At 49.1% G+C, this 25,064-nt stretch overlaps 1 protein-coding gene across 5 annotated transcripts; it reads left to right on the top strand.

The window, feature by feature from the left end:
- Window positions 1-24,037, top strand: ILKAP (ILK associated serine/threonine phosphatase). Of its 5 annotated transcripts, XM_070463618.1 has the most exons (12): window positions 1-148; window positions 7,215-7,280; window positions 7,743-7,799; window positions 10,673-10,792; window positions 12,097-12,223; window positions 13,293-13,399; window positions 13,742-13,835; window positions 14,113-14,200; window positions 15,579-15,700; window positions 21,842-21,961; window positions 23,432-23,513; window positions 23,790-24,037. In XM_070463618.1, exons 1-12 carry the CDS (start codon window positions 94-96, stop codon window positions 23,928-23,930), a joined length of 1,179 nt encoding a protein of 392 aa, XP_070319719.1. In that variant the 5' UTR covers window positions 1-93; the 3' UTR covers window positions 23,931-24,037. The 5 variants fall into 5 exon arrangements, with proteins under 5 accessions (XP_070319719.1, XP_070319721.1, XP_070319720.1 ...); XM_070463620.1 differs by lacking the exon at window positions 10,673-10,792; XM_070463619.1 differs by lacking the exon at window positions 7,215-7,280 and having other exon boundaries at window positions 2-148.
- The last annotated feature ends 1,027 nt before the right edge of the window (window positions 24,038-25,064 follow it).

The following is a 25,064-nucleotide window of genomic DNA, read 5'->3' as shown; positions in this document are numbered from 1 at the left end:
GCCGCCGCCGCCGCCCCGCAGCCGCTGCAGGGTGTGGAGCCCGCCGCCGCTCGCGGGCTGCGCGTGTGCCGCAGCCGCCACCTAGCCTCCGTCATGGACCTGTTCGGGGACCTGCCGGAGCCCGAGCGCTCGCCGCGGCCGGCTGCTGGTAAGCCGACGGCCGCCGGGCTGGTGAGGGCCAGCAGGGCGGGCGGGCGGGCGCGCGGGAGGGCGAGCGCGGCCTGCACCGGCGCGGGGAGCCGGGCCTCCGCCATGTTCGCTGCGCAGGAGGAAAGGCCGCGCGCGGCCCGGCGCCCTTTGTGCGCGGCCGCTTCCCCTCACGAGAGCCCCGCGCCGCCGGCCTGCGTCCGGGCCGCCCGCCTGGGTAGCTCATGGTCCCGGGCGCTCTCCCGGTTCGGCGTTTTCCTGTGCTTTGTGTTCTGTGTGTATCCCGGCGACTGAGGTGGTCCCCGGCTCGGCTGCTTGTGATTCTGAGGCTCAGAAGAGAGGATTCGTTCTCTCTGCGTCCTCCGATCTTGTCTCAAGACTCGGAGTAGTTGTTCCCTCTGGGCCCCGGAAGTCCCCTCTCCCCAAAGGGAAGACCATTCACCCGGGTCCGCTCCCCACCCCTGGCTGCCCCCTGACCTCGGCCGCCGTGCGCGTCCCGGAGGCCGGGGGTCGGAGCTCCACGGGGTACCCGTGCGGGGACCACCACTCCTGGTCCTCTGTCCGGCGGGTTATAACCGCGCCCAGGCTGAATTTGGCAAGACCTGTTCACGTTTTCAGGTGCAAGACATTCAAATGCTGTGGCTTAGGACTTTTTCTTTTTTTCCTAGTCTAACTCGGTGGCAGGAAACGTGGAAAACTCTTCAGAACACTTTTCAGATTCCAGGCCCAGCTCAGCCCCACTCAGCTTGCAAGCCCGGAAGGTGGGGCCCGGGCTCTGTGTTACGAAATCCGCAGCGGATTTTGTTGGACAGTCCCGGAGGGGGTCTGGAGACCCTGGTTCGGCAACTGCTGTTGTCCTAGAGGCATACGAAGGTGACCGACACCCAGCGTTTGCTTTCTTTCAGAGAAGCCGAATTCTGAATGCGAGTGGTTGACATCGAAAAGGGACAGAGTTAATGAATGGGAGATGCTGAGTGCCCCGGGAAAGGGGTGTCTGCGGTCCGTGAACGGAGAGTTGGTTAGGAGGTGATGCTGGACTCGGGCTTCCAAAGATGGATAGAGTTGTAATTTGCAGAGATTCTAGGCGAGGGAACAGTGTGCTTTTTGGGGAACGTTTGGTTCTCCGGTTTGCCTGCGAATGCAACGTGGAGGAGAAGTGCGACCTGCGACTCGGATCCGTGAAGAAGGCTCCCAAGAAGGGGTTGTTCTGCCCTCCGTAGGGCTTGGATTCTGGCATGTCACATGTGGACGCCAGGCCAGTCTTAGGAGGCCGATAGTCACAATAACGGCACTGTTAATTTTCCCGGCAGAACATCTCATTTTGTGGGCTGTTCCCTAGATTTCTTTTCTTGTTCTTGTTGTGGGTGAAAACTGTGGCTTGTGTATGCAGTCTTTTTGACTCTATTGGTGGAGGATAACTTCTGTCTGAGTGTGTTTGGGGCAGAGTTTGCGTTTGCAGATGCGCCTGTATGCCTGTCATTTTCTTTAATCGCCATCACTTTCTACCTGAAATTAATTCGAGTCCCCTCAGGCGGAAGGGACCCCTGAATGATAGAAAAGTTGATTCATTAAGTTGGTGCTTGGAAGGACATCCCCAACCCTGGCTGAGACGACAGGGTGGCAGAGGTGCTGCGTGGTGTTTAAACCCGGGCTCCCTCAGGAGTGGATCAGTGACCCGCCTCCGGCCTGTGAGGAAGGTGCTGGCACTGTCACAGGCTCTCCGTGACCGAGTATGTTTTCTGTAATAGCTTTAAAGGCAAAGAAGGCGTGCTTTCTGAATTTGTTGATGACAGACGCCGAGGGGGATAAGTACTAAAGTGAGTACAAAATCAGAACCCAAAGTTATCTTGATAGGCATTTAGTTAAAACCAGTAAGATTAAACTTAACAGGTTAAAAAAGTCATTTGAACAAGAATAGAAACTGATTTTATGATTTTGCAAAAGTACTTTGATTTTTGAAAATTTAAATCAAATGTCAAATAAATCAAATGTCATACTTTTTGTTTCTGAAAAATTGTTGATAACATTGAATCTAGAGTGAATGAGAGGAAAGTAAAGTTGGCTTCTTGAAGCAGATGGAGAGAGGAGGCTAGATTGCCACCGTCATAGCCCTTAAAGGATATGCAGGTGTCACAAATTTCTGAGCTAATGCAGGAACAATAAAAAGACCTAATCATTTTCACAGTCCCCCAGCAGAGTTGTTTGGGGCATGTACTCAGACTGGTTTCAAATCCTAATTCTGCCCTTGCTGTCTTCTGCGGCTGTTCCTGCATCTGAAAAATTAGTGTTGCGTCCTACTGTTACCCACAGGTCAGAGAGCGTACTGTGTGTGGGGGAGAGCAGAGGCTCTGTGCTCAGTACTGATAGATGCTAGTGCTTTGTAGCCGTTACTCTGTGAGTTAACTTTCACAGCTGTTCAGAAGGGGGAAAATGCACTCTTAAGTGGATTCTGTCAAAACGCCCAGTGTCCAAAGGGAAGAAGTATCCACTCTTCTGATCCTGTCAAGTGTATTCTGTTTAGTGTTTTGATTTTTGGTTTGAACATCACATCTAATGTTCCTACACCAAGCTTCTTACTTTTTATGATCTGAAGAAAAATATGGAAAGAATACAGTAAATGTTTTCAGATTTTGAGCTGAATTAAGGGTTTTCATCCCAACCCTTAACAGGTTTTGCTTGCTGAGTGAAATCAAGTTTCTAATGTACAGTATACATACTTACTTAAAGGAGGATGTGTATTTGTTCGTATCAGATGGAAATGGAATTTCGGAATTTCTTTGCTTGTTCGGTCTCTAAGTCGTGTTGGACTCTTTGCAATATCATAGTCATTAAAATGCTGACTGATGTCTTTGAAGATTGATAGCTTTATTTGGTAGTCTGAACAAGTTAAAGGTGTCTTGGTTTAAAGTCATTTGTGTAGTAATCTGATTTCAGTTTTATAGGGTGGTTCTTTCACTACACCAGTACACTTTAAAACTGATGATCTGCTGTCGATGACTAAATAAATACTTGCTTTACAAGGCACCCTCAAAATATTTCTTTTTATGAAATTGGAGATCGAAATATAAAATAAAGGCTAAGGTATTAGAAAAAACCTGAACTAATTGTAAAACCTCAGGGTTAGCAAGAAAAAACTTAAGTCATAAAAAAATTAAAATGGATTTAGCTATGTAAAAGTAAAAAGTTTTTGCAGCCAAAGTAGCACAAAGGCAAAAGACAAACTGAGAGAAAATAGTTGCGGTACCGTTGCTAAAGGTCACTGCCCCTGGTAAGGTAAAGGCTCAGACAAGTTAACAGGAAAAAGGTGACCCATTAGAAAAATGGTCAGAGGATGCATCCTGACAGTTTACAGAGAAGTGCAGGCGACCCACCGATGGGAATTGGTGCTAGCTTCCTCAGTCACTGGGAAGGAATAGCAGGTCACTGGTGTACCATGTTTTTCACTTGTCAGATTTAAAAATTGGCGCGATGGTAATGAGTATTCAGAGAAATGGACATTCTCATGAAGTATGTTGAGAGTGAAAGTTACCACAACTTTTTTTGGAACACATTTTGGCATTTGCCAAATTTCTTTGTTTACTTTCTTACTAGCAATCTGGCAGATAAAATGAGCTTATAAGTCCCGGGTTGTTCATTATGGCATTATTTGTCATGTAATAAACCAGAATCACCCCGCATGCTCATCAGTCAAGGACCCGGACAAGTGAGTGGCAGTGCTTTCTGTACATTGTAGGACAGTGGGTGACTGTTGGAAAGAACCCTTAGACCCATTGTGCTGGTCTGGAGCGTGCCCGGATGGCTTACATGAACAATGATGTACGTGGAGTATTGTATGTAATGGTGGCAGTGGCTCATGGCAAAGAATCTGCCTCAGTGCAGGAGCTGCAGCAGACACAGGTTCGCTCCCGGGGTTGAGACGATCCTCGGGGAGGAGGAAGTGGCAGCCCACTCCAATTCTTGCCTGGAGAATCCCATGGACAGAGGAGCCTGCTGGGCTACAGTCCCTGGGGTCGCAGAGAGTTGGACCCAACTGAAGTGACTTAGCAGTAGCAGCATTGTATATAGCGTACTTACACCTTTTAAAAATTAAAATGAACATCTACGATTCAATTCATGAGCATAAAGGGAAGTGGAAAGTATACACTAAGGTGTTACTCTGGTGGGGATAGGTGGAGCAGTGGGCCTTTTTCTAATACATCTGTGGTATTTGGAAAACATACACAGTTGTCTGTCACTCTCTGCGGGGGATCGGGTCTGGAGTCCTCTTCAGATCCCCAGATCCGAGGATGCTTAAGTCACTTATATAAAATGGTGTAGTACAGTTGACCCTTTGTATCTGTGGATGAGGAGGTCAACTGTATTGCATTTATAGTTAAAAATTCAGGTACAAGAAGCAAGTTAGGCAAAATATTTAAGGTTTCTGTTGCTATAAGTAGCAACTTTTTGCTAACCTGAAAATGATCAAGAGTATTTTTGTCAGCATAATATGTAACTTTCAGTAGACTTAGCTTCAGACTTAGCTTCAGAATGTAAATAACTTAAAAAAAAAATCAGATGAGATTAAGTATCATGGAAAACCTGTTTTCTGTCTTGTTTCTTTCTTTATGAGAGTTCTTGTATTGAGAACTCAGGGACCACTTCTAAAGTTAAGGTCAAAGTCACACTTGGTCCAGTGATTGCAGCCCCGGATACTTTGAATTACTATTTATCCAACACAGAATGTAAGGTTCTGGCTAACCAGAAGTTCCCTTTATAGCATCTGTGATGTACAGATTGTTTTTAAAGAATCCAGATGCAAACTATTTTAACTTTGATCCTTATGATGATGCAAAAAGGTACTCCAGAGACCTTATAGAGCCTTAGGCTTATCTTTGGGGGGTTGTATAAAAGTTAAATGATCCTTTTGAAGTTCCTGTAACAGCGAGGAGGCAGTATAACACCTCACAAAGAGCATGTGCTGGGAAAGCAGGCTACCTGCGTTTCAACCACCATTTCTCACTGGCTCTTCTCTTGGACAGTTACTTAAGCAAGTGCATCAGTTTCCTCATCAGTAAGTAACCATAATAATAGTACCCACCTCATAAGATTATTATAAGAATTCAATCCATGAAAATATGTAGAGCACTAGAGTAGTTCTTGGCAGGCAGTGAATGTTAATTTTCATTTGCATAAGCCATTCTCAGTTGTGGCCAACAGAACTCTGAGATGATCTCACTGTGTTTAATTGCAGTACCACTCAGAATATTCTAGAGTGATAGAGAGCAGTTGAGGTTCACTCCATTCAGCAGGGGAAGAGAGGCTGTTCTCTGGGGCTGGTGGTAGGTTTGAGGCACTCTCTTAACTAACTTGTCAACAAAGGAGAGCGGCCTGGCTAGTGCTGAGCTGGAAACCCTGTTATGAGGAATGCTTGCCAGGACTGAAAATGTTTTTACCTGGGTAAAAGAGGATTCCCCCCATTGGACACTGGATTTGGAAAGACCTGGTATAGAGAGGTAATTTAATTCAGAAATTAAAATCTGGCCCTGCATAAGTGGAGGGTTGGTTGCTCTTCAGGTCGGCCACCTCCCAGCAATGTCCCTCTGTCCCAAGGTGCCTTGTGCTCTGACCCTGCTGAATATAGTGCGATTGTTCTGGGTCATCCTGTTCAGTTTGAAGTCTGTTGAAGTGGACATAATGATGCTTAGACTAGTACGGTGTGAGTTCCCTTTGGAAGTGGCCTGCTGAAATATTAGTGATTCTTGTAGGAGGAATAGTACAGTGAGTAAATGGTTATCCTAAATGCCTTTTAATGTTCTAATGCTGTTTTTGGAATACTTCCCATAGAGTATGTCACTTGTGAGAAAAGTGAAACTACTTGTAATTACTTAATGTCTTTATGCTAATCCTAAGGAGAAAATTTAATGGAATAACTATTTCCTGTTTGTGTTAACGGATATAAAGCAAAAGAGTTACTTTTTGTTAAATTAGGAATTTATCAGGTATTTAATGTACTTCTGACCTAAAGACTCCTAAAGAAATTTATTTCCTTGAAACTTATAAATTTTACTTAAAATTTTTAGTTTTTAAAAAAGTAGAGTTGATACCCAGCTCGTTTCTAGGCAAAAAGACAATATGGATGAAACTTTCGGAACACACATGTTGAGTAGGGGGTTTTTTTTGTTGTTGTTTTTTGTTTTGTTTTTTGAGTAGGTTTTTAAATGGGTGCATTTCTGTACTTGAGCTCTGAGGAACAAGATCAGTGTGTTCGATCTCAGAGGACATGGACATCCACATCTTCATCTTTAGCCCGTTGTTTCCCCCACATTCCTGTGGGCTGGTTCGTATATTTTGTAACTTCAGTAGAAATTTTGAGGAAAGCTGGAGAAGGAATAATGATTAAGTTTTATGTGGAAAGGGATAATTGAGTATAAAACATTTAAGACAAGTACTTTTGTTAGGTAAATCTTTAGGTTTTTAAGTAGAAAGATTTCTTAGCTTTCTCCTGAGTTTATCTTGGAATATCTGAAATTCCTCATTTTCTTCATAGATATTTATTGAATTGGGCTCTGTGCTGGAGATACCAAGTTAAGACAGATTCAGACCTCTCACCGTCTCTGCTTGTGTGTTTAAGATTCTGCTTGGTAATTAGTTCAGAATGTTATTGAAATAGGATTTTTTAAGATCGGTAGATCTTTGAAGAGTCCCTTTATCGAGGTACCAAGATAGAATTATTGTTTTGCTCTAGAATCAGTTTTTTCTTCTCAGGATTCACTCTTAAAGTTTTTTTAAAAATTTGTTCCTTTCAATACTGAAATTAGCAAGAAGAATACTTGTTTTCCTCAAAACACTCAGTAGCCCTTAAAATTCCTATTGGATCGTCCTTCATTGCTTGTATATTGACTATAACTGTTGGAAACAAATGTCCATATTAAATGACTGTTGAGAAAGTATTTTTGGAAACAGTTACTCTGTCCAACAGAGAGGAGAAGATTTGAATTTAATAGCTGACTTATCGCAGAAGATGTCCCCCTTCGAGCCCCATCTGGCCAGTGTCCAAGTGCTCTCTAAGCAGGTGTTCCGTGTTCTAGGGGAAGAAGCTCAGAAAGGATCTCTGCTCTTTGATGGTCTCCCTCCGGCCAGCAGTACTGACTCAGGTACAGTCTCCAGGCTCTCCCAGGTGTGTGTCAACGTGTCATCCTGGGATTGTAGTTGTCTCAATCTTTTTCCCTTTCCCCCATTTTCAACACACAGATGTTTTAGGTGTTGGACTGTCTTAAGTTTTGAATCCATGGCATCAGGTAAGGCAGAAAAATCCGCTAGTTGCTAGCCCTGAGAAACTGCGTGAAGATATTGAGCAGTGTTCTCTGGTTCATCTGAGTGTCTATTTTACTAGTGAAATAAGACTGAACTCTAAGGCAGGTTTTTCGTCTCCTTTGAAATGATGAGACTTAAAGTAGGTTCAGGACGCTGTGTGCACAGTGTGAGTTGCCACTGGATTGACACAAGAGTTTTGAGTTTATTTCAGTGACCTGTGTAGGTATCCTGGTGGGATGGATTCTGAAACTTGAGCCCCACCCTGGTTTTGTGGGCTCACTCAGTGTTTTGCTGTGTTTCAGGCTCTGGGGGACCTTTGCTTTTTGACGATCTCCCGCCAGCCAGCAGTGGCGATTCAGGTAAGTTGTAGGGAAGCTAGTCCAGTGTGCTGATGGAAATAACATATAATATTTTACTCTTACATAAAGTGTATTTATTTATAGCTGTAAAAAGCCTTTGGATGACAAATCATAATACTGCATAAGGTTTATTAAAACTAAATAGATACCGGAAATTCCCTGGCGGCCCAATGGTTAGGACTCAGTTCCTTCACTGCTAGGGTTCAGGTTTGACCCCTGGTTGGGGAACTAGGTTCCCGCCAAAACGAATAAACAAACAAACTAAACTCAGTAGATACCATCAGTTGGGAAGCAAAAGATATACATAAATACTGCATCACTTTTTGGTGATTATTTTCTACTCCTTGGAATTTTAAGAATTCAGTCGTTTATTTTGACCTTTGTTATTAAGGTTCTTTAAAAAAAAATCTTAGTCTGTCATTCTAGTTTTGCCTTGTTATATTCCTGACAGATCCAGATGTATCCAGCAGAAAAGTATCTGAATATGTGAAGTACTTTTCACATTTCACACTGAAAAAATATCTTCAGTATCCCTGATAAATTAATCTTCTGTTTTATGCCACTTACAAAAGAAAAAGAATTTTGATCTTTAAATGAAGTTGGAATGACACTGCTTTACTGACTGATACAGACCGTGTGCAGGAATTTGAATTCTTGAAGTTTAAGACCTTAGTTAATTAATTTCCAGCCAGTACTTTTATGTTCGTTCTCAACATTCTTTTTGTTGATTTTATTTCATTTTTGTCAAGCCTATTAACACTGGCTCTACTTGTTTCTGTAAATGTTTAACTTTTCCTTTTATATCCCAGTTGAACAGAAGGGGAAAACAGAGCAGATTCCTGTAGGTTGTCATACATGATGAGTCTGTTATTCTGTCTGAGGACTTCTCACATGGAACCTCCCCCAAAGCGGGGAGAGAGGGGCAGGGTGATAGTTGGGGGCAGGGTGGATGCAGGCTGTCCTTTCTCATATGTATCTTCTAGTGTGAAAAAACCTTCCTTATGTTGTCAGATAGAACTCTTACTGCTTTTCAGGTATATTTTTCTGTATTATTAATTAATTGCTACTAAGTTATTGGAATTAGTCTAACCAAGTATGGATTAAATTAGTATTTTTCCTATTATTTGGACTTCCCAGGTGGCACTAGTGGTAAAGAACCCACCCTGCCAATACAGGAGATGTAAGAGATGTGGGTTCGATCCCTGGGTCAGGAAGATTCCCTGGAGGAGGGCATGGCAACCCACTCCAGTATTCTTGCCTGGAGAATCCCATGGACAGAGGAGCCTGGCTGGGCTATACGGTCCATAGACTCACAAAGAGTCAGACATGACTGGAGTGACTTAGCACACACACATTTCTGTATTTAGAAAAAGTATCACAGTCATCTTTCACAAGAATTCTCAGATTTTCAGGCTATGGGTCCATACAAAAAAATTACAGCATTCTCATACAATTTACCCTAAAACCTTCCTATAAAGACAGTACTCTTAGTTATAATGAAAGTTAAATGTGTGCAACTAGGGCTCTTAACAGATTTAAAGAAAGGAGGGTTCAGGATAGTTATGTCTTAGTTATCCTCAGGGCAAAAGGCAATAAACTAATAGCAACTTAGAAACAGGGTTTGTAGAATCCAATCTTGTATCCAATATTTAGGATTTCTTGAGAAGACATACTTTTCTTCTCAAGCAGGCAAGAGCCATTTACAAAAGTTGACTACATTCTAGGCCATAAAGTAAGTCCTAGTACAGAATCAATATCATATGTAGACCACATTCTCTGATTACAATGTAATTCGCTTTGAAGGCAATAACAGTTTAAAAAATTTCTCTGTTTTGCAATTTAAAAGAAAGGAAGTTTTTTTTTATACACATTTGGAAAACTGGAACACAAACAGTAAGTGGCAGGAGGCTAATGGAGAGACCATTGAGAGATCCATGGCATTGTCCCGGTTAATTTGCCTTACCCTGTGGGGTAGGATGTGTGTGTTACACTGTTGCAGAAATCTGTCCTTTGCAAGTAACTGATTATTCTTGAAGGCAAGAATGTTTCCTTTTTCCCCTCAGTACTCAGAAAGGTCTGGCAAAGAGTAGTTGTGTGAATAATAAATGGTTGTATGCTTTTATACCTACATGCAGAGAATACTTAGGACCAGGGACTTATGGACCAGGGACTGTGATGAAAGCTTTACATACGTTCTCCCCATCAGTTTTAAACAGCCTTCTGAGAGGACAGTTTTCTCCCTGTTATGGATGAAGAAGCTGAGGCCGGCAGGTTAAGTAACTTGCCTTAAGGGTACACCCCTTGTAAGTGGCAGAACTGAGACTTAAAACTAGACTTTGTCGTTCCACAGTGCATACTCACTGCAGGTGCCCTTAGCTCTTAACTTTGAATAGACGTTCATCCCTTTGCAAGTGGGAATGGCTTCAGCAGTCGTGTTCTGCCTTTCCGGATACAGACGGTTCTTAGAGCTTGATATTGGTCTCATTTTAAGTTTTTGTTAGTTTTTTTGAGCTGGTTCAGGATGTTTCACTTTGCAGGTTTTGGAAAATGTATACGTAAGGGCTTGTGGATATAAAATACCATGTGTGTGCCATAGCCCCAAGGTATGAATGTGTTTTTACCACTGAGAAGCCTCTCACATGTCCCCTCGAGGCCGTCTGAGCAGGGCCTGGATTTTAACTTGTGGTCCCCCACTGTGGGCACCGAGGGCACTGCCCCACCCCTCAGAGTCATGGCCATGACCGCTGAGCCTCCCTCTCCCAGGCCTCACAAGAATGTCCTTTCATCTCCGAGGGCTGGGAGGGGACCAGGTCTGCTCGGGACTTAACAGTCTATAGCTGTGTTTCTGTCTGGTTTTTACTTTATATTTCCAGGTTCTCTTGACACTTCGATATCCCAGGTGGTAAAGAATGAAGGGAAAGGAGCAAAGAGAAAAACCTCTGATGAAGAGAAGAATGGCAGTGAAGAGCTTGTGGAAAAGAAAGTTTGTAAAGGTTTTCAGACAGTTTGAAAACAAATGTATTAGACTTCATATTGTAAGACAACCCAGAGCAAAATCAAGCTTAGCTTTCCAGTGATAACACTTCCTTTCTGTCTGTGTCTAAGAAGTGGATAGGGTTCCCTGTTGGCGCACGGATGTCCGAGTCCACGCGTGCTTCCTCACTCTTTGCTCTCCATGCGCTCCCTCTCTCACTCACCTCAGTCAGGTAGGGCGGGCGCTCTCTCACTCACCTCAGTCAGGCAGGAGACCTGCCTTGGCCCTTCAGGGGTTAGAGGCAGGCTTGCTCGGCTGTGGTTAGCGTGTGGGTCCCCGGTCTCTCTCCAGCCACGTGTCCTTGCCCTCCGCCTGTTGATTAGTACTTGGAATTCTGTGAAGAGCTCGTAGGCAGCGTCCCAAGAGATGACCTGAGGCTGGAAAGAGCAGTTGAAATTTGTCAGCTTTGTAAAGTGTCACAGTGCATGAGGAATAAGTGAGGAGTATCAGCTAGAGAGAAAGCTGACTTTCTCGGTTTTTACTGACTGCACCAGCCAAGCAAGCCACTTGGTCGCATGACATAAGTGATCTCCGGTGGAGGCTGCGAGCTCCCGCGGAGGTGTGATGTGAGGATGCAGGTTTCATCGTAGCTTGTCACTGCCTGGAGCCTGAAGAGCGCTGTGCCTGCCAGCCGCCGCCCTTCAGGAAGGACATCTATCACTGACATGGCTCTCAGTGTCAGAATATGAGCTCAAACCAGCCATTAAAGAGAAATTTCTGCACCTCCAGTGGACTCCCTTTTTCCTTTTCCTTCCTCAGTTAAAGTAAAAGCAACTGATCTTTCCATTTGTTCAGAGTCTTCCAGCCTCAAGCATGGAAGCACATATTTCCAATGTGTCCACCAGGGCACTTGGGATGAACTACTTACTTGCATTTCTCTAAACTAGATTTTTCTGTCCTCATGAAATTATTGACAGACGAGATTTGCAAGGAGCTCCTTGCCCTGGTTCCAGTCTCACTTCTGTGGGGTGACAGCACATTCCTTGCTCTGGTGCTTTGACCAAGTGCTCTCTTTGGAGGAGCCGTTCTGTCCTGACTTGCTGTCGCCTGCTGTCTCCTCTCCGCCGCTCAGCCTTGCAGAGGCCGCCCCGATAGCAGTGGTCTGCTTTCTGTAGCAGACTTGCCACCCGGGAGATGCCCGGCAGGGCAGCTCTCGGACACTGCTGGGTAGAACAGCCACAGTTCCCTCTCATTTGCTCTGGGGCTAGGGCGTCTGGAGAGAAGGGCACAGTTTTGTATTGGCTTTTTGTTTCCTTCCCGTAGCCTCTTCGGTGATCTTCGGCCTGAAAGGCTACGTGGCTGAGCGGAAGGGCGAGCGGGAGGAGATGCAGGACGCCCACGTCATCCTGAATGACATCACTGAGGAGTGCCGGCCCCCCTCCTCCCTCATGTGAGTGCCCTGCTCGGGCAGCCCGGGTGCCGTAGAAGTCTGTTCTGACGCTGGTGCAGCAGTGAGCGGCCATAGGAGAGCTGGTGCGGTAGTGAGGGCCCAGAAGGAGACCAGAAGGGCGGAAGGCAAGCTGTGAAATCTCTCCTGCAGTTGCGTAAAATTAAAGTGGAGGAAGAGCCCTTGTCACCAAGAGCAGGAGTTGCTTGGAGTTGCTTTTAGAGCCAGGAGAGGGGCTCTGGGGAAGCCTCGGGGGCACGTCTTTTGGGAACAGATTTAATTGGGGGACACCAAGCCATAACTAGTAGATGCTACACTGTAAGATTCTGAGTTATAAACCACATGTGAGAGGCATATATATACATATATATCACACTATATATAATATTATATATTGGAATATATGTACACACATAATAGAATATCAGTCAGCCATTAAAAAAAATAAAATTTGCTGTTGGCACCAACATGGATGGGCCTCAAGAGTATGCTCAGCAAAATAAGTTTATTGTTTCATGGCTCATGATGTCCCACATTGAGAAGGGATTCTAGAAACGTTTGAGGAAAAGAACAGCTCTGCAGAGTAAATGTCATTTCTCACAAGCATATTTGCTCTTTCCTTCCTGAAACAGTTTTTTAATGCCATTTATGTATGTGAGTTTTTTGGCAAACTTGAAAGGGGAATAGGAATAGGAGTGGTAGGGTAGGCTTTAAGAATTTGATAACAGAGTTTGAGTAGCAGTTCTGAAACTACCTGTCCTCTTACAGATGTTCTTGACTGTCTTGGATCAGTAATTTATCTGTGTTTATCTGTGTGTTAGTGTTTAAATCTGCTGTAAGTAGAAAACTCAATCTGCTTTAAATAGAAAAGAGTTCTGAATATTAGTGAAAAATCAGAGTTAACAGATCTTGATTTTTGAAGTAAGTGTGAATTTTTAATTTTAAAATGTCATGGACGTTACTCCAGTATTGTCTCAGGTACTGTTGCTGCTTGCTGTTCGAGTTAAAAGCTTTAATGGAGAGGAGTAATCTTTGCCTGAGGATCTTGCTGACTCTCAGTTCATTATTCCAGCACTCGGGTTTCATACTTTGCTGTTTTTGATGGACATGGAGGAATTCGAGCCTCAAAATTTGCCGCACAGAATTTGCATCAGAACTTAATCAGGAAATTTCCTAAAGGTGAGGCTCAGAACTCAATCGGTTTGCATTCATCTCGGGGTTGGCTCTTTGTGCTGGTGAGAGAGACGTCACTGGCTTTAGAAGAATCCTTGATCGAAAGAGCATGGCTTAGAGGGGGTGGCGCCAAGGGAAGCAGGGGCTGTGCAGCGGGCCCACTGTGGAGCTGCTTGTGTCTCTGGGCGATGGCACCTCTTGTCTCTACTTGGGAGGTTACTAACACCTCCACTTATAGTGGAGGAAGCACAGCTTGTTCTTGGTCATAATACAGAAACACAGTGATGGTGGCAGGAGGATAATCTTCCTTCCTTAAGACTTTGTTTTCTTTCCTGCCCTCTGCAACAGGAGATGTCATCAGTGTAGAGAAAACCGTGAAAAGATGCCTTCTGGACACCTTCAAGCATACTGATGAAGAGTTCCTTAAGCAAGCCTCAAGCCAGTAAGTGTAACCACATGAAGACCTGTGGTGGAGGGGGTGTGGTGTTTTCCTACACGCATCTCAGGCCTTCCAATATGGTTTAATGCTAACGCTTGTGTCCGAAAAACTCCTAGCACCAAGTAAGCTCTTAAAGCTTAATGAAATCTGAATTAAAAAACACGTATTAAAGAAACCGTCCATTTTAGAAGCAGGACACTTCCCTTTCAGCTCTGGGAGTTCAGTCTCAGAGTGCCGGCACGTTGGTGGTGACTGTGTCTCTGATGTGTTTCCCCCCCAGGAAGCCAGCCTGGAAAGACGGGTCCACCGCCACGTGTGTTCTGGCCGTAGACAACACTCTGTACATCGCCAACCTTGGGGACAGTCGGGTATGTGGCTGTGGAGCCGCCCCCGAGACAGCAGCACGTCCGGGGGGGGGACTGTAGGCAGCACTGGTGAATAAGGCCACGATGGCGGGGTTGCTACAGGGGGCTCTGTTGCAGTTAAAAGTTCTGGGTCAGGGAATGGCCGCTAAACTGGAGGCTGTTTGTTCTGGGAAGACTTACACCCTATCTGTCAAACAGGTACAGAGCTGTAAGTTGGAATTTAATTGGCCCTCAAGTAAAACTACTTATATTTAAACAACTATTTGTCTTCATTTCTTTGTCCTCAGATAGTAATGAATGAAAAGTATTAGCCCCTGCCTCTCCAAATTATATAATTTCAAAATAACTCAACAGCTGTGACTGGAAGAGTGCTTGGTGATGGGATGAATGTCCACTGAGCCCAGCACTCAGGGCTGAGGGAGAAAACCCGGCTACTTCCCACGACGACCGCCTGTGTCATGTCCCAGCTGTGGGGCTAACTTAGAGCCAGAGGGCGGGCTCCGCAGGGCCTCTGTGGTCCCTGCTGCCTCCCCGGCCAGGAGTAGACAGTCGCCTCCCTTGCCACCTGCTTGTCGGCCATTCTCCATGCTCATGCAGCGGTCACGGACAGAGTGACCTTCCCACTCTTAAAGCATCTTCAGATATGGACATAGCCGCTCCCCACCCTGTTGCTTTTAGGGTGACTTGGGATATGGGGCACTGGGAGCTGCGAGCACCCCAGATGAACCCCTGCCCCAGTGGGGTCTGTGCTGGGGTGACCCTTTAGTGGATCTCTCTGGTGGGACTGCCTCTTGTATATGGGCGTTTGGACCAGAGGACTTAAAAATAGCACGTGTATGAATTAGCCAGAAAGAGAGACTTTGGAGTCAGACCCAGTTTGAGTCCTGGTCCTGTTCTGTGACTCCAGGCCTGATGCTTATCCTCTGGGCCTCAGGCCTCCCCCTCCGTAGAATAAGAGGTTTGTCCGGAAGTGACCACCCAGTAAACACAGTGATGGGAACACGCAGACGTGTGCTTGCTCAGCCCACCAGATGGGCCAGTGTAGACTCGGGGAACGGTGGCGCCTAAAGGGACCTCGGTGCTGTTGAGGGACCTCCCTTTCACATCACAGGTGGGAAGACAGCGACCTGGCGAGGGGAGCAGTGGGCTGAGGTCACTCAGCAGTGTTCTCTCCCTCAGAGAGAGAGAGAGAGAGAGAGAGAGAGAGAGAGAGAGAGTGTGTGTGTGTGTGTGTGTGTGTGTGTGTGTGACTTTTGACGCTGGACCCTCTGAACTCAAGTTTGTCAGCAGGAGGCTGAATCTGAGAGTCAGTTGTTAACCCCTGGCAGCGTTGGGCGCTGGGCTTGTTCAGTTCACACCTGGTGTCCTCTTGTCATCCCAGGCAATCCTTTGTCGTTACAATGAGGAGAGTCAAAGACACGCAGCCTTGAGCCTCAGCAAGGAGCATAATCCGACCCAGTATGAAGAACGGATGAGAATACAGAAGGCCGGAGGGAACGTCAGGTACCGGAGGGTGGCGGGGGCTCCGGGAGGGATCGCTGTGGACCCGCCGAGAGACCTCCGCGGGCGGGGCGCTCTGCCTTGTGCAGTCTTCAGCGCGATGAGACTGCCTGCGGTCTAACTGGGTGAAGCCGAAGTAGGTGGACATGTGTCGTAGGATTTCACGTGTGTCCCAGTGGGAACAAACAACATGTGCAAGAAACATGCCTCCCTACGTCTGCAAAAGGAGGATTCCTGTCTCTAATTCTCATTCACCATTTGCAGCATTTTCTGTGGTCCTAGGAACTCATAAAAACTATTGTTTGTCACAGCTGAATAAGCTACAGTTTGGGCAGTTTCTCCAGAGAGAAAATCTGAAGTGGTTAGGACAGTAGCATGAGCTGATCACCTCTGGGCTTCTGGGGAGCAACTTCTCAGGCCCAGGGGGCTGCTCTTGGCTGGCTTGGTCTGCGCAGTTGTTTCATCTCTCTTTACATCTTTGAAGACTGTGCCAGCTCTAGTTTGTCATCTGCCATCTCTCAGGTAGTTAAGCAGGGCTAAGGATGCTGCATTAGGAATATCACCAGAGGTCTTTTCTGGTTCATCTTACCGTTTGAGCCCTTTAAGACTTCGTTGCCTGTTGGAGATAAGGGAGAAGTGAGATGCCAGTGTGAGACTGCAGTTGGAGGTGTCGTTTCTCTTCTGTCGTGTACTTGGGGCAGTTTTTGTTGTCGCTCGAGGCTCTTTCTAGCTGGTGGTGCAGGGAGGTCTCGAGAGGAGTCAGAATTCTTAGGGTTGGTTAAAAACTCCAGGGTTAGTAAAAGGTGATTTTGGTCTGGGTTATGGCTGTCTGCGTGAGCAAAGACAGAATTACAGATGGGGTTCTGACCTTGGCCAGTGCTGTGACTGACTGAGCCCCCGTGACTGCTTGTGGGAGTTAATGCCCAAGAATGTGACCCCAGCACTGGTGTTAGTAGCATCACCTTTAAAATTCTGCATTTGCCTGAGCTCCTTGGAAAGATTTTGATATTAGCATTCCTATGGCTGAAAGTAAGATCAGCTGTATTGCATTTACTTCCTGTTTCCCAGTCCCCATTTATTAAGCACTATGTGGACTTAGGGTGTGCCCCTCAATTTGGAGACGTGAGTGGGGGTGCTCAGAGACAGGAGGGGTGACTTGTTCCCGAGCAAAGGGCTGGGCTGTGGCCCATCTCCGGCCCAAGGCTGGGGCTGGCATGCTTTCACTTTTTGTCCATGCCCTCTCACTTTCATTATTAAGATTTTCAAACATGCAGAAAAAATTTTAAAATAGTAAGCATTTAAATATCTATTACCTAGATTCAATAATTAACATTTTGCCATATTTGCTTTGTCTGTTTATATGTGTATGTACGTGTGTGGCTGAGCTATTTAAAAGGTAGCTGTAGACATAACATCTAAGAAAATAGTCATCCCTCAGTCTGTGCTAGCTCGCCTTCACACCCCACCTGTGCCCCGCTTTCCCAGCTGTCCCCAGAGCGCCTGTCGGACGCCAGGTCTGGCCCGCGTTGACCTCGCATTGACCTCGCAGGCTCCGCAAAGAGCCTCTCCACTTTGGCTTGGACCGCGTCCCTAGCCAGCCCTTGGGTAGGGTCGCTGGCACCGTTTTCTCATGGTGTCGTCTGAGGCGCCTGCATGTTACGTCTCATAAGGCAGAGTGTAGGTTACACATTTTCAGTAAACGTGGGGGACTTGATGGGGGATGCCAGGCGCTTCTGACTGCCCCCGTGTCAGTAGCCATGTGTGATCACTGCTGGAGATGGGGGCTCCATGCTGGCCACCATGCGGTAGCAGATGGCTCTGGGGTGGAGAGCATGTTTCCGTGTGTGTCTGCCGGTAGTCTGGGGAGACCCACTCTGGCCCCTTGTGACTGCTGCCCGTCAGCCTTTAGCACCCCTCAGTGATCTTGCGTGAATCAGTTACTTCACAGCTCCAGCACAGAGGACCACCGGCTTCTGGCTGCTCCTGCACGTGGTAGCAGGCAGCCTGTTAGGAAAGGCTCTCCTTTGCAACAGGGGTTGAACCAGCTTCTCCCTGAAAGCAGGGTGTGTGTTGAATTCTTCCATCACATTTACAGAGTGGGAGCCACCCACTCTTGTGGAAATTGGAGTTTTTCTTTCCCTTCTCTGCTTCTTCCGTCCCCCTTCCTTGCTCCAGGAGTCACTGCAGGTGGGTTTCTGTATCCAGGGTGCTGACTCTAGCCGTAGAGGCAGGGTGTTCTTGCCCCTTTGTGGGCCGCGGGAGGGAGCACCTTCCACACATCTGCCTATCTTAAAACAGCTCCATGTGCTGGACGTGCTGGCGTCAACCGCAGGTTCCTCAGTTCACGTCTATTCAGGACAGAACCAGGAAACACACACACGTGTGCTCTCTGTAGCCTGTGAGCTTAGATTGCTACTTCTCATTCGAATTGAGCGTTTATAGGGCTTTCTCTTAACTTCTTTGAGTCAGTGTCTTTTATCCTGAAAATCTTGGTTCCTAATAACACCACATATTTATTTGCCAAAATAGCCTTTTGAAAATTATCAACAGCATCACTGTTACTGAATGTGAGCTCCTTGTGGCTCTCTTGTCTTCGCCTGTGTCTCACTAAGGATATACCGAGTATTGTGTGTAAACATGGAATAATTATTTTCACTCTGGTTTTGTTACACTCGGCTTGTCATGATTATTAGTTTCATTTTGTTTTCAACTTCAGGGCTCTCTTATCCTCTTATTATGAAGCATTTACATGGTGAGATAGGAACCCTGGTGCACTGTTGGTGGGAATGTAAAATGGCACAGCCATTGAGGAACACGGCATGGCAGTTCCTTACAAATTAAAACTAGATCTACCGTCACAACATTGTAAATCAGTACTTAAAAAGAATAAAGATAAAAATTACATAGACCTGCCATGTGATCCAGCAGTTCCAGTCCTGGGTCTGTATGTCCCAGAATTCAAAAGGGGATTTGAACAGATAGGCATGCACCCATATGCATAGCATCCCTTTTCACAATAACCACAAGGTGGAAGCAACCCAAGTGTCCATCGTTAGATGAAGAGAAAGCAAAATATGGTCCTCCATAAAATGGAAACACTATGCAGCCTTGTTAGGTAGGAAATCCTGTCACGTGGATGAGCCTTGAGGACATTTGCTAAGTGGAGTAAGCCAGCCAGAGAAGAGCAGACACTACATGGTTTCATTTATATGAGGCCCCCCCAGGTGGTCAGAGTCGTCATCCGGAGGGAAGGTAGGACGGGGTGGTGGGGGAGGGGAGCTGGTGGTTAGTGGTCACAGAGTCCTGGTGGGGGGATGGGAAGGCTTGGAGATGGTGGTGGTGATGGTTGCACAAGAGCGTGGATGTACCTAATGCCACTCAACTGTTCACTTAAAAGTGAAAGTGAGGATGGCAACTATCATGTTACATATTTTTACCATCATTTTAAACATGAAGAAAGCCTACACTGACATGGTCAGCGATCTAAAATACAGAGCAGAGACGTGCTTCCAGGTCTCGTTCTCTTCACCTCATCTCCTGAGTCTTCCCAGTGTGTCTTCTTACAGAGACACGCATATCCACGAGTGTGTTTTTATTTTCCTGCTTTGTTACACTGAAGGGCATGGACTGTATGTGCAATGCTTTACGCTGCTCAGGAGAATTCCTCGGAGAAAGTGAAGACAGCTTGATGTTTATTTTACGAGGAAGGGAAGCTTGCACCTGTAGCATCTGCTGTCGGGTCGAGTGCTGTGTGTCTGGTACGGTCTCTGATGACAGGGAGATAGTTCTGGAATCATAGGTGCAGTCCTGCCCTATAGCACCCACCCTGCTGATACTACAGACCTTGGCATCTGCCCTCCTGGGATGGTCAGAGGAAGATGGAGCTTCCACCTCCCAGCCTCAGCTTTGCGAGCCCATTGAGACCACTGTGTCCCTGGGCCGGAGGCGCTGTAGTCAGACCAGGTTCAGCGGGCAGCCAGGGTGTTGGTCTCTGTGGCCCTCTCCAGTTGTGAAGGATAAACTGGAACAAAACACCAGCAGAAAAGGTGCTGCAACCAGTGGGCTTTGGTGCCTGACCTGGCGCCAATAGGACAGCCGCTGTCTGATTGATGGGCGGATGGAAGGGAGACGGGAAGGACGCTATGTGTAGCAAATTCGCAAGTGCTGGGGGGCAGGGGCCCCCAGCTGGCCTGTGGACAGCAGGTCCCCAGGGAAAGCAGACTGGCTCGTGGGCTGGGACTTGAACACCCACTCCCTGCCCAGCACGGTGGTCTCAGGGGAGAACTTTGAGCACAGTGGGAAAAGAGCGGATTCTCAGCGGTGTGCCGGGGGAGACAGCGTCCCCTGTTGCGTACGGGAAACTGGCTGTGTGGAGGGGCTGTCGAGGAGGCTTGGGGCAGGCGCGGTCCGTGCCCCGCGTGGCTGGTTCCGGGCAGCCCTTGCCGGGAGCGGTCCTGTTGGGCTCGCTGGGCACAGAGGGCAGGTGGTGTGACTGCTCCCGTGACGCACAGCCTGAGGCAGCCTGGGTCTCTGCAGCCGGCTGGCGCCTGCACCACACACGTCTCACACAGCCTGTTGCGCTGAGTGCAGGCAGAGCGGCAGCCAGCCCACTGGGTCGGGTTCAGAAGCATGAGTGCGCTCCGCGTTGTCCTGGTGGTACTTGGGTCTTCAGCCTGGCCACTGTGCACAGTCTTGTTCAAACAAGCTGGGTCTGTGACTCGGGAGGAGGACGTGCACCCGGCCCCCCGGCTCTCACTCCAGAAGACGCACTCTGGTCCACGGCCTCCAAGCTGCCACCTCTGGCGCGCTGAGGGACCCCTGCGCACTTCTTCACCCGCAGCTCTGCGCTGGCGCCCTTTGCTCCCTCTTGCTTTTTGTTCTGCTGTTCCTACCTGAGAAGATTGCTCAGCTGCTCGCAGATACCAGCATAAGTTTTTGCTGCTGGTGATCTGGTGGTGGCCACCGGGAGGGTGACTCTCAGGGCCAGTGAAAGGCCGGGAGCCAGGCGGGATCCTGACTCTGCGAGCGGCCCGACCCCGGTGGGCGGTTCCGGCCCCTTGGGGAGCCCCGTGGTGGTGCAGCACCTCCGCACACAGCTCTGTGGTTGGCTGAGCTCTCTGGCGCCCCTTGTCGAGTGTGGCGTCTCCTCTGGCCTCACACTGAGAGCCTGGGTGCTGGGCATTGGTGCTGCCCAAGGGGCATAGCACGCACGCCCCCAGCATTGTCCTTGGGAGCGGTGGGCATGGGGCTGCTTTCCCTACCGACGGAACCAACTGGGTGTCTTAGGCCCTGCAGTCACCTTCCCCTCTTCTGAAAGTAGAATGAGTGAAGGTGTAGTGGTGCCCAGAGTTCTCCTATTTATATTTAAGTCATTAAATCACGTTCATACCCAAAGAACACTTGCTTCTGAATCAAGGAATAGTCACTTTCAGGTATTTTCCAAATCTAATTAGAGTGAAATGCAAAATATCCCTCTATCCCAGCTGTTTGTAACCCTGGTGGCTTTAAAGTGAAAGTGAAAGTTGCTCAGTTGTGTCTGACTCCTTGCAACCCCATGGACTATACAGTCCATGAAATTCTCCAGGCCAGAATACTGGAGTGGGTAGCCTTCCCCTTCTCCAGGGGATCTTCCCAACCCAGGGATCGAACCCAGGTCTCCCATATTGCAAGCAGATTCTTTACCAGCTGAGCCATCAGGGAAGCCCAGGAATACTGAAGTGGGTAGCCTACCCCTTCTCAAATCAAACCAGGGTCTCCGGCATTGCAGGCAGATTCTTTACCAACTGAGTTATCAGGGAAGCCCATGTGACTTTAAGGTAAAAACAAAACAGACAAAGCCAGGTCCGCACCCAGTCAGGCTTGCCTCTGGGCTGTGGGCAGACCAGTGGGTTAGGCCTGGTGCAGCCACAAGCCAGGTCGAGGGGGCGCTGGTGCCACCAGTGTGCAGGGCAGCGAGCCGGTGATGACCCAGGACAGGAAGACTCCACGCAGTGCTGCAGCGCTGTGTTACTGGCGGCTGAGGGATGTGGATGCCACAGCTCACGTCCTTCACCCTGTCCCACTTCTCTGCTTTTGAGGTCAGGGTCTGGGTCCTGGGCCCCTGGTCTGCCAGGTGGGGTCTGATGTGCCTACCCCTTGCTGCAGGGACGGGCGTGTCCTGGGCGTGCTGGAGGTGTCCCGCTCCATCGGGGACGGGCAGTACAAGCGCTGTGGGGTCACTTCGGTGCCGGACATCAGACGCTGCCAGCTGACCCCCAACGACAGGTAGGCTCTCCCGGGGCACCGGGCGGCCTCCTCCTCTTGTTTCTCTTCCGACTTCTTCCAGCTCGCATACTGAACCTGGGGTGGCAGGCGGGCGGGCGGCCATGTCCTAGGCACTGTGCTGGGCCCTCCAGGTGCAGGGATCAATAACATCCCAATCTGCTCTCGTGGGTCCAGTCTGACCACACGTGAACGCGTGCACAGTCCTGTGTGTCTTAGGGCTGCGGGCTGCTCCAGGAGCCTTCGGCCGTGGCAGGGGGGAGACACCCGTGTTGGGGACAGCAGGGCTTTCCCGCAGGGGACACACACCAGGGTGGTGAAGTGGGGCGGGGTGAAGGTGTGGCCGGCTGACGCCACAGTGGGGGTTGGGAAATGGTGGCAGGCACTTGGACAGGTTGCAGAGGCTTGCCTTCTCTGCTGAGCAGTCTGGGGTTTAGCTCATAATGGGAGAATCGTGGGAGGTTTTTAAGCGGAGCCAAACTAGAAAGAGAGCTCTTGTCCAGCCTCTGTTTCTGAGCTGCTTGAGAATAAAGCCCTGTGCCTGCGGGAGAAGGCCAGTGCAGGAGGAGGACGGGGCCCAGGGGCCTGTCGGGCACTGGCGCGCCTGCCTGCATCGGGGGTGTGGGCACTGAGGCGGCAGTGAGAGGCCAGGAGGCCGGTGCTGCCGGGGGCGCCTTTCCACGCCTGCCTCGGCCCCTCGGGGCACGTTTCCACCTGCTCCCCCAGCTGCCCAGGTGACGCCTCGGCAGAGTCTTGTTGCCCCTTGAGACCAGGCCCTGTGTGGTCCCTGCTGTGGGAGCCCCTCTCCGGGCTCTTTCACCTCGGCGGAAGGGGCTGGCACTGCTCGGGCTGGGGCCCTGCCGGGTCCCAAGCACAAACCATGTGCCTGTAAATGCTTGCTGAGTGAGTGCCCAGTCGGGTGGAAAACCAGGACCTGGGTGTTAAAATGAGGAAAGAGGCGCGCAGGAGAACCGGAACGGTCCCGCCCGCCCGTCCCTGTTGGAGAGACTCCCCTGGGCAGCCGGGGGGACTTGGAAAGGGACGGGGGCCTGTGCTCCAGCCGTGAAAGCGGAGGGCCGGCCCCCCTTCACATGGGCAGTGAGCGCTTGGCATTCCTCACGTCCAAGCGTCCGTCCAGTTTGGGAGGTGGCCTGAGGCCTGTGTGGACCGACACTCACCACGTATTCACCATCCCACCTGATGGATCTCCCTCGGTGATGTTCCTGGAGTCTGTGTGAGAAACCGGGATTGGGTTGATCCCTAACTTCTGGTGAACAGTGTAGTCTCAGCTTTGATGTATACCGTCTCACCCAAAGTACTTTTTAAGTGGCTTTAACCTTGATCTCGTAGAAGTTAAATTGGTTTTAAAATGTGTAGCTTTTGAGGAGTTGGCCAAATATATTTTACCTCTATTGCCAGGCCATTTTGTAAAGTTTGTGCTAAAACCCATCTATGTTTTTCTCCATGTTGTAGGTTTATTTTGCTGGCCTGTGACGGCCTCTTCAAGGTCTTTACCCCAGAAGAAGCCGTGAATTTCATCTTGTCCTGCCTGGAGGTGAGCACGCTTAAAAGGGGGTGGGTGCCCGTCATTCTGGCTGCCCTTGGGCTTCAGAGGAGAAATCCCGGGCCCCCTTCCTCCGTGTCCCCGGGGAGAGTGGAGCTCCATCCAGGGCACTCACCGCTCAGTTTCTCCCGCGCCCCCCCCCCCCCCCAACCACCACCACAGGAACCAGGGAGCAGTCGTCCCTCCGGGGGGGGGGGGGGGGGGGTGCATCTCGGGAATGGTGGGATGCGGGTCCCTGTTCAGCAGCGCCCCTTCCCCACTTGGCAGGATGAGAAGATCCAGCAGCGGGAAGGGAAGCCCACCGTGGACGCCCGCTACGAAGCCGCCTGCAACAGGCTGGCCAACAAGGCGGTGCAGCGGGGCTCGGCGGACAACGTCACGGTGATGGTGGTGCGGATCGGGCTCTGAGCGGGCGCGGCCCTGACTCCGAGGTTCGCTTTTGTGTTGTGCACATTATGTGTTTCGTGTACTCCTGTGGGATGCCCATGACTGTAAATAAAGGTGTTTTTTCTAGACTTCTGAGTTATCTTATTATGTTTTGAGCAACACTTGACCTTTCAGAGGTTGTATTTCCTTTTGAACGTGTTTTGGGTCTTCCCTTGTTAAAGGCGTTACAGGCCTCTCGGATTGGCCAGTAGTCATGGCCGTGACTGCTCACCGTGCAGCGCTTTGTAGTTTAGGGCACCTTTCCCGTGCTGCCACCCCCCGATAACTGGTGGGGAAGGTGGCATTTCACAAGGTGGTGTTTGAGGCGGTGACTGGCTTAGACAGGCGAGTGCTGGAACCCAGGGCTGCTGGAGGCGCTGACTGCCTTCAGCTCTGCAGACGAAAATAAGGTGACAAAGCATTAGCGCAGCGTGAGCCCAGGCTCAGCCAGGAGGTCAGGCTGACGGCTGAGGAGCACTGCCCGCACTAGGCCCTCCAAAACACCCGAGTTCTGCTCATTTCCCATCCTGTGATGACAGGCGCCATCTGGCTGCGCCGGTGTGGAACTCGTGCGTCTCCAGGTCTGGGCGGTCCCACTGCAGCCCCATGTGGCCTGAGGTCTGGCCTCCTGGCTCGGGGGCACGCACGGGGCTCTGGGCTGGGCTGAAGTTGGGCTTCACAGCAACACTTCTGTCCAAGACGCCAAAAACACGTGAGGAGCCTACCCAAAAAAGCAAACTCGAAAATTCTTGTCACGCCCTTCTTCACAGAGAGAGCAGGACACTGGTATAGCTGGTGAGGCTCCTCAGTGAACCGGGCTGCAGGCCTTTATGTGTGAATGCTTGCCTCGGGATGATGTAAGATTCCGAAGGCTGGCACTTGAAGCTGTTGTGTCACGTTTGCGGGCCGCGCCCAGCCTGCACACAGGCCTTATCACCTTGTCAGCTCCGTTAGGAGGACCGGCCTCCCTGCTGCCAGCGCCTCAGGGACGTTTCCAGCACACCCCTTCCCAGCGCGGAGGGCCGGGCTTCCTCTCTGCGGAGGGGCGGGACGAAGCAGTGTGCCATCACAGGAGGAAGGAGCCTCGGCGTCTCAGAACGGGGAAACCGCGCGCGT

The sequence above is a fragment of the Odocoileus virginianus genome, unplaced genomic scaffold (assembly GCF_023699985.2).
Source record: "Odocoileus virginianus isolate 20LAN1187 ecotype Illinois unplaced genomic scaffold, Ovbor_1.2 Unplaced_Contig_5, whole genome shotgun sequence".
NCBI lineage: Eukaryota > Metazoa > Chordata > Mammalia > Artiodactyla > Cervidae > Odocoileus > Odocoileus virginianus.
Note: the sequence above shows the minus strand (reverse complement) of the source record. Positions and strands in the feature narration are given on the sequence as shown.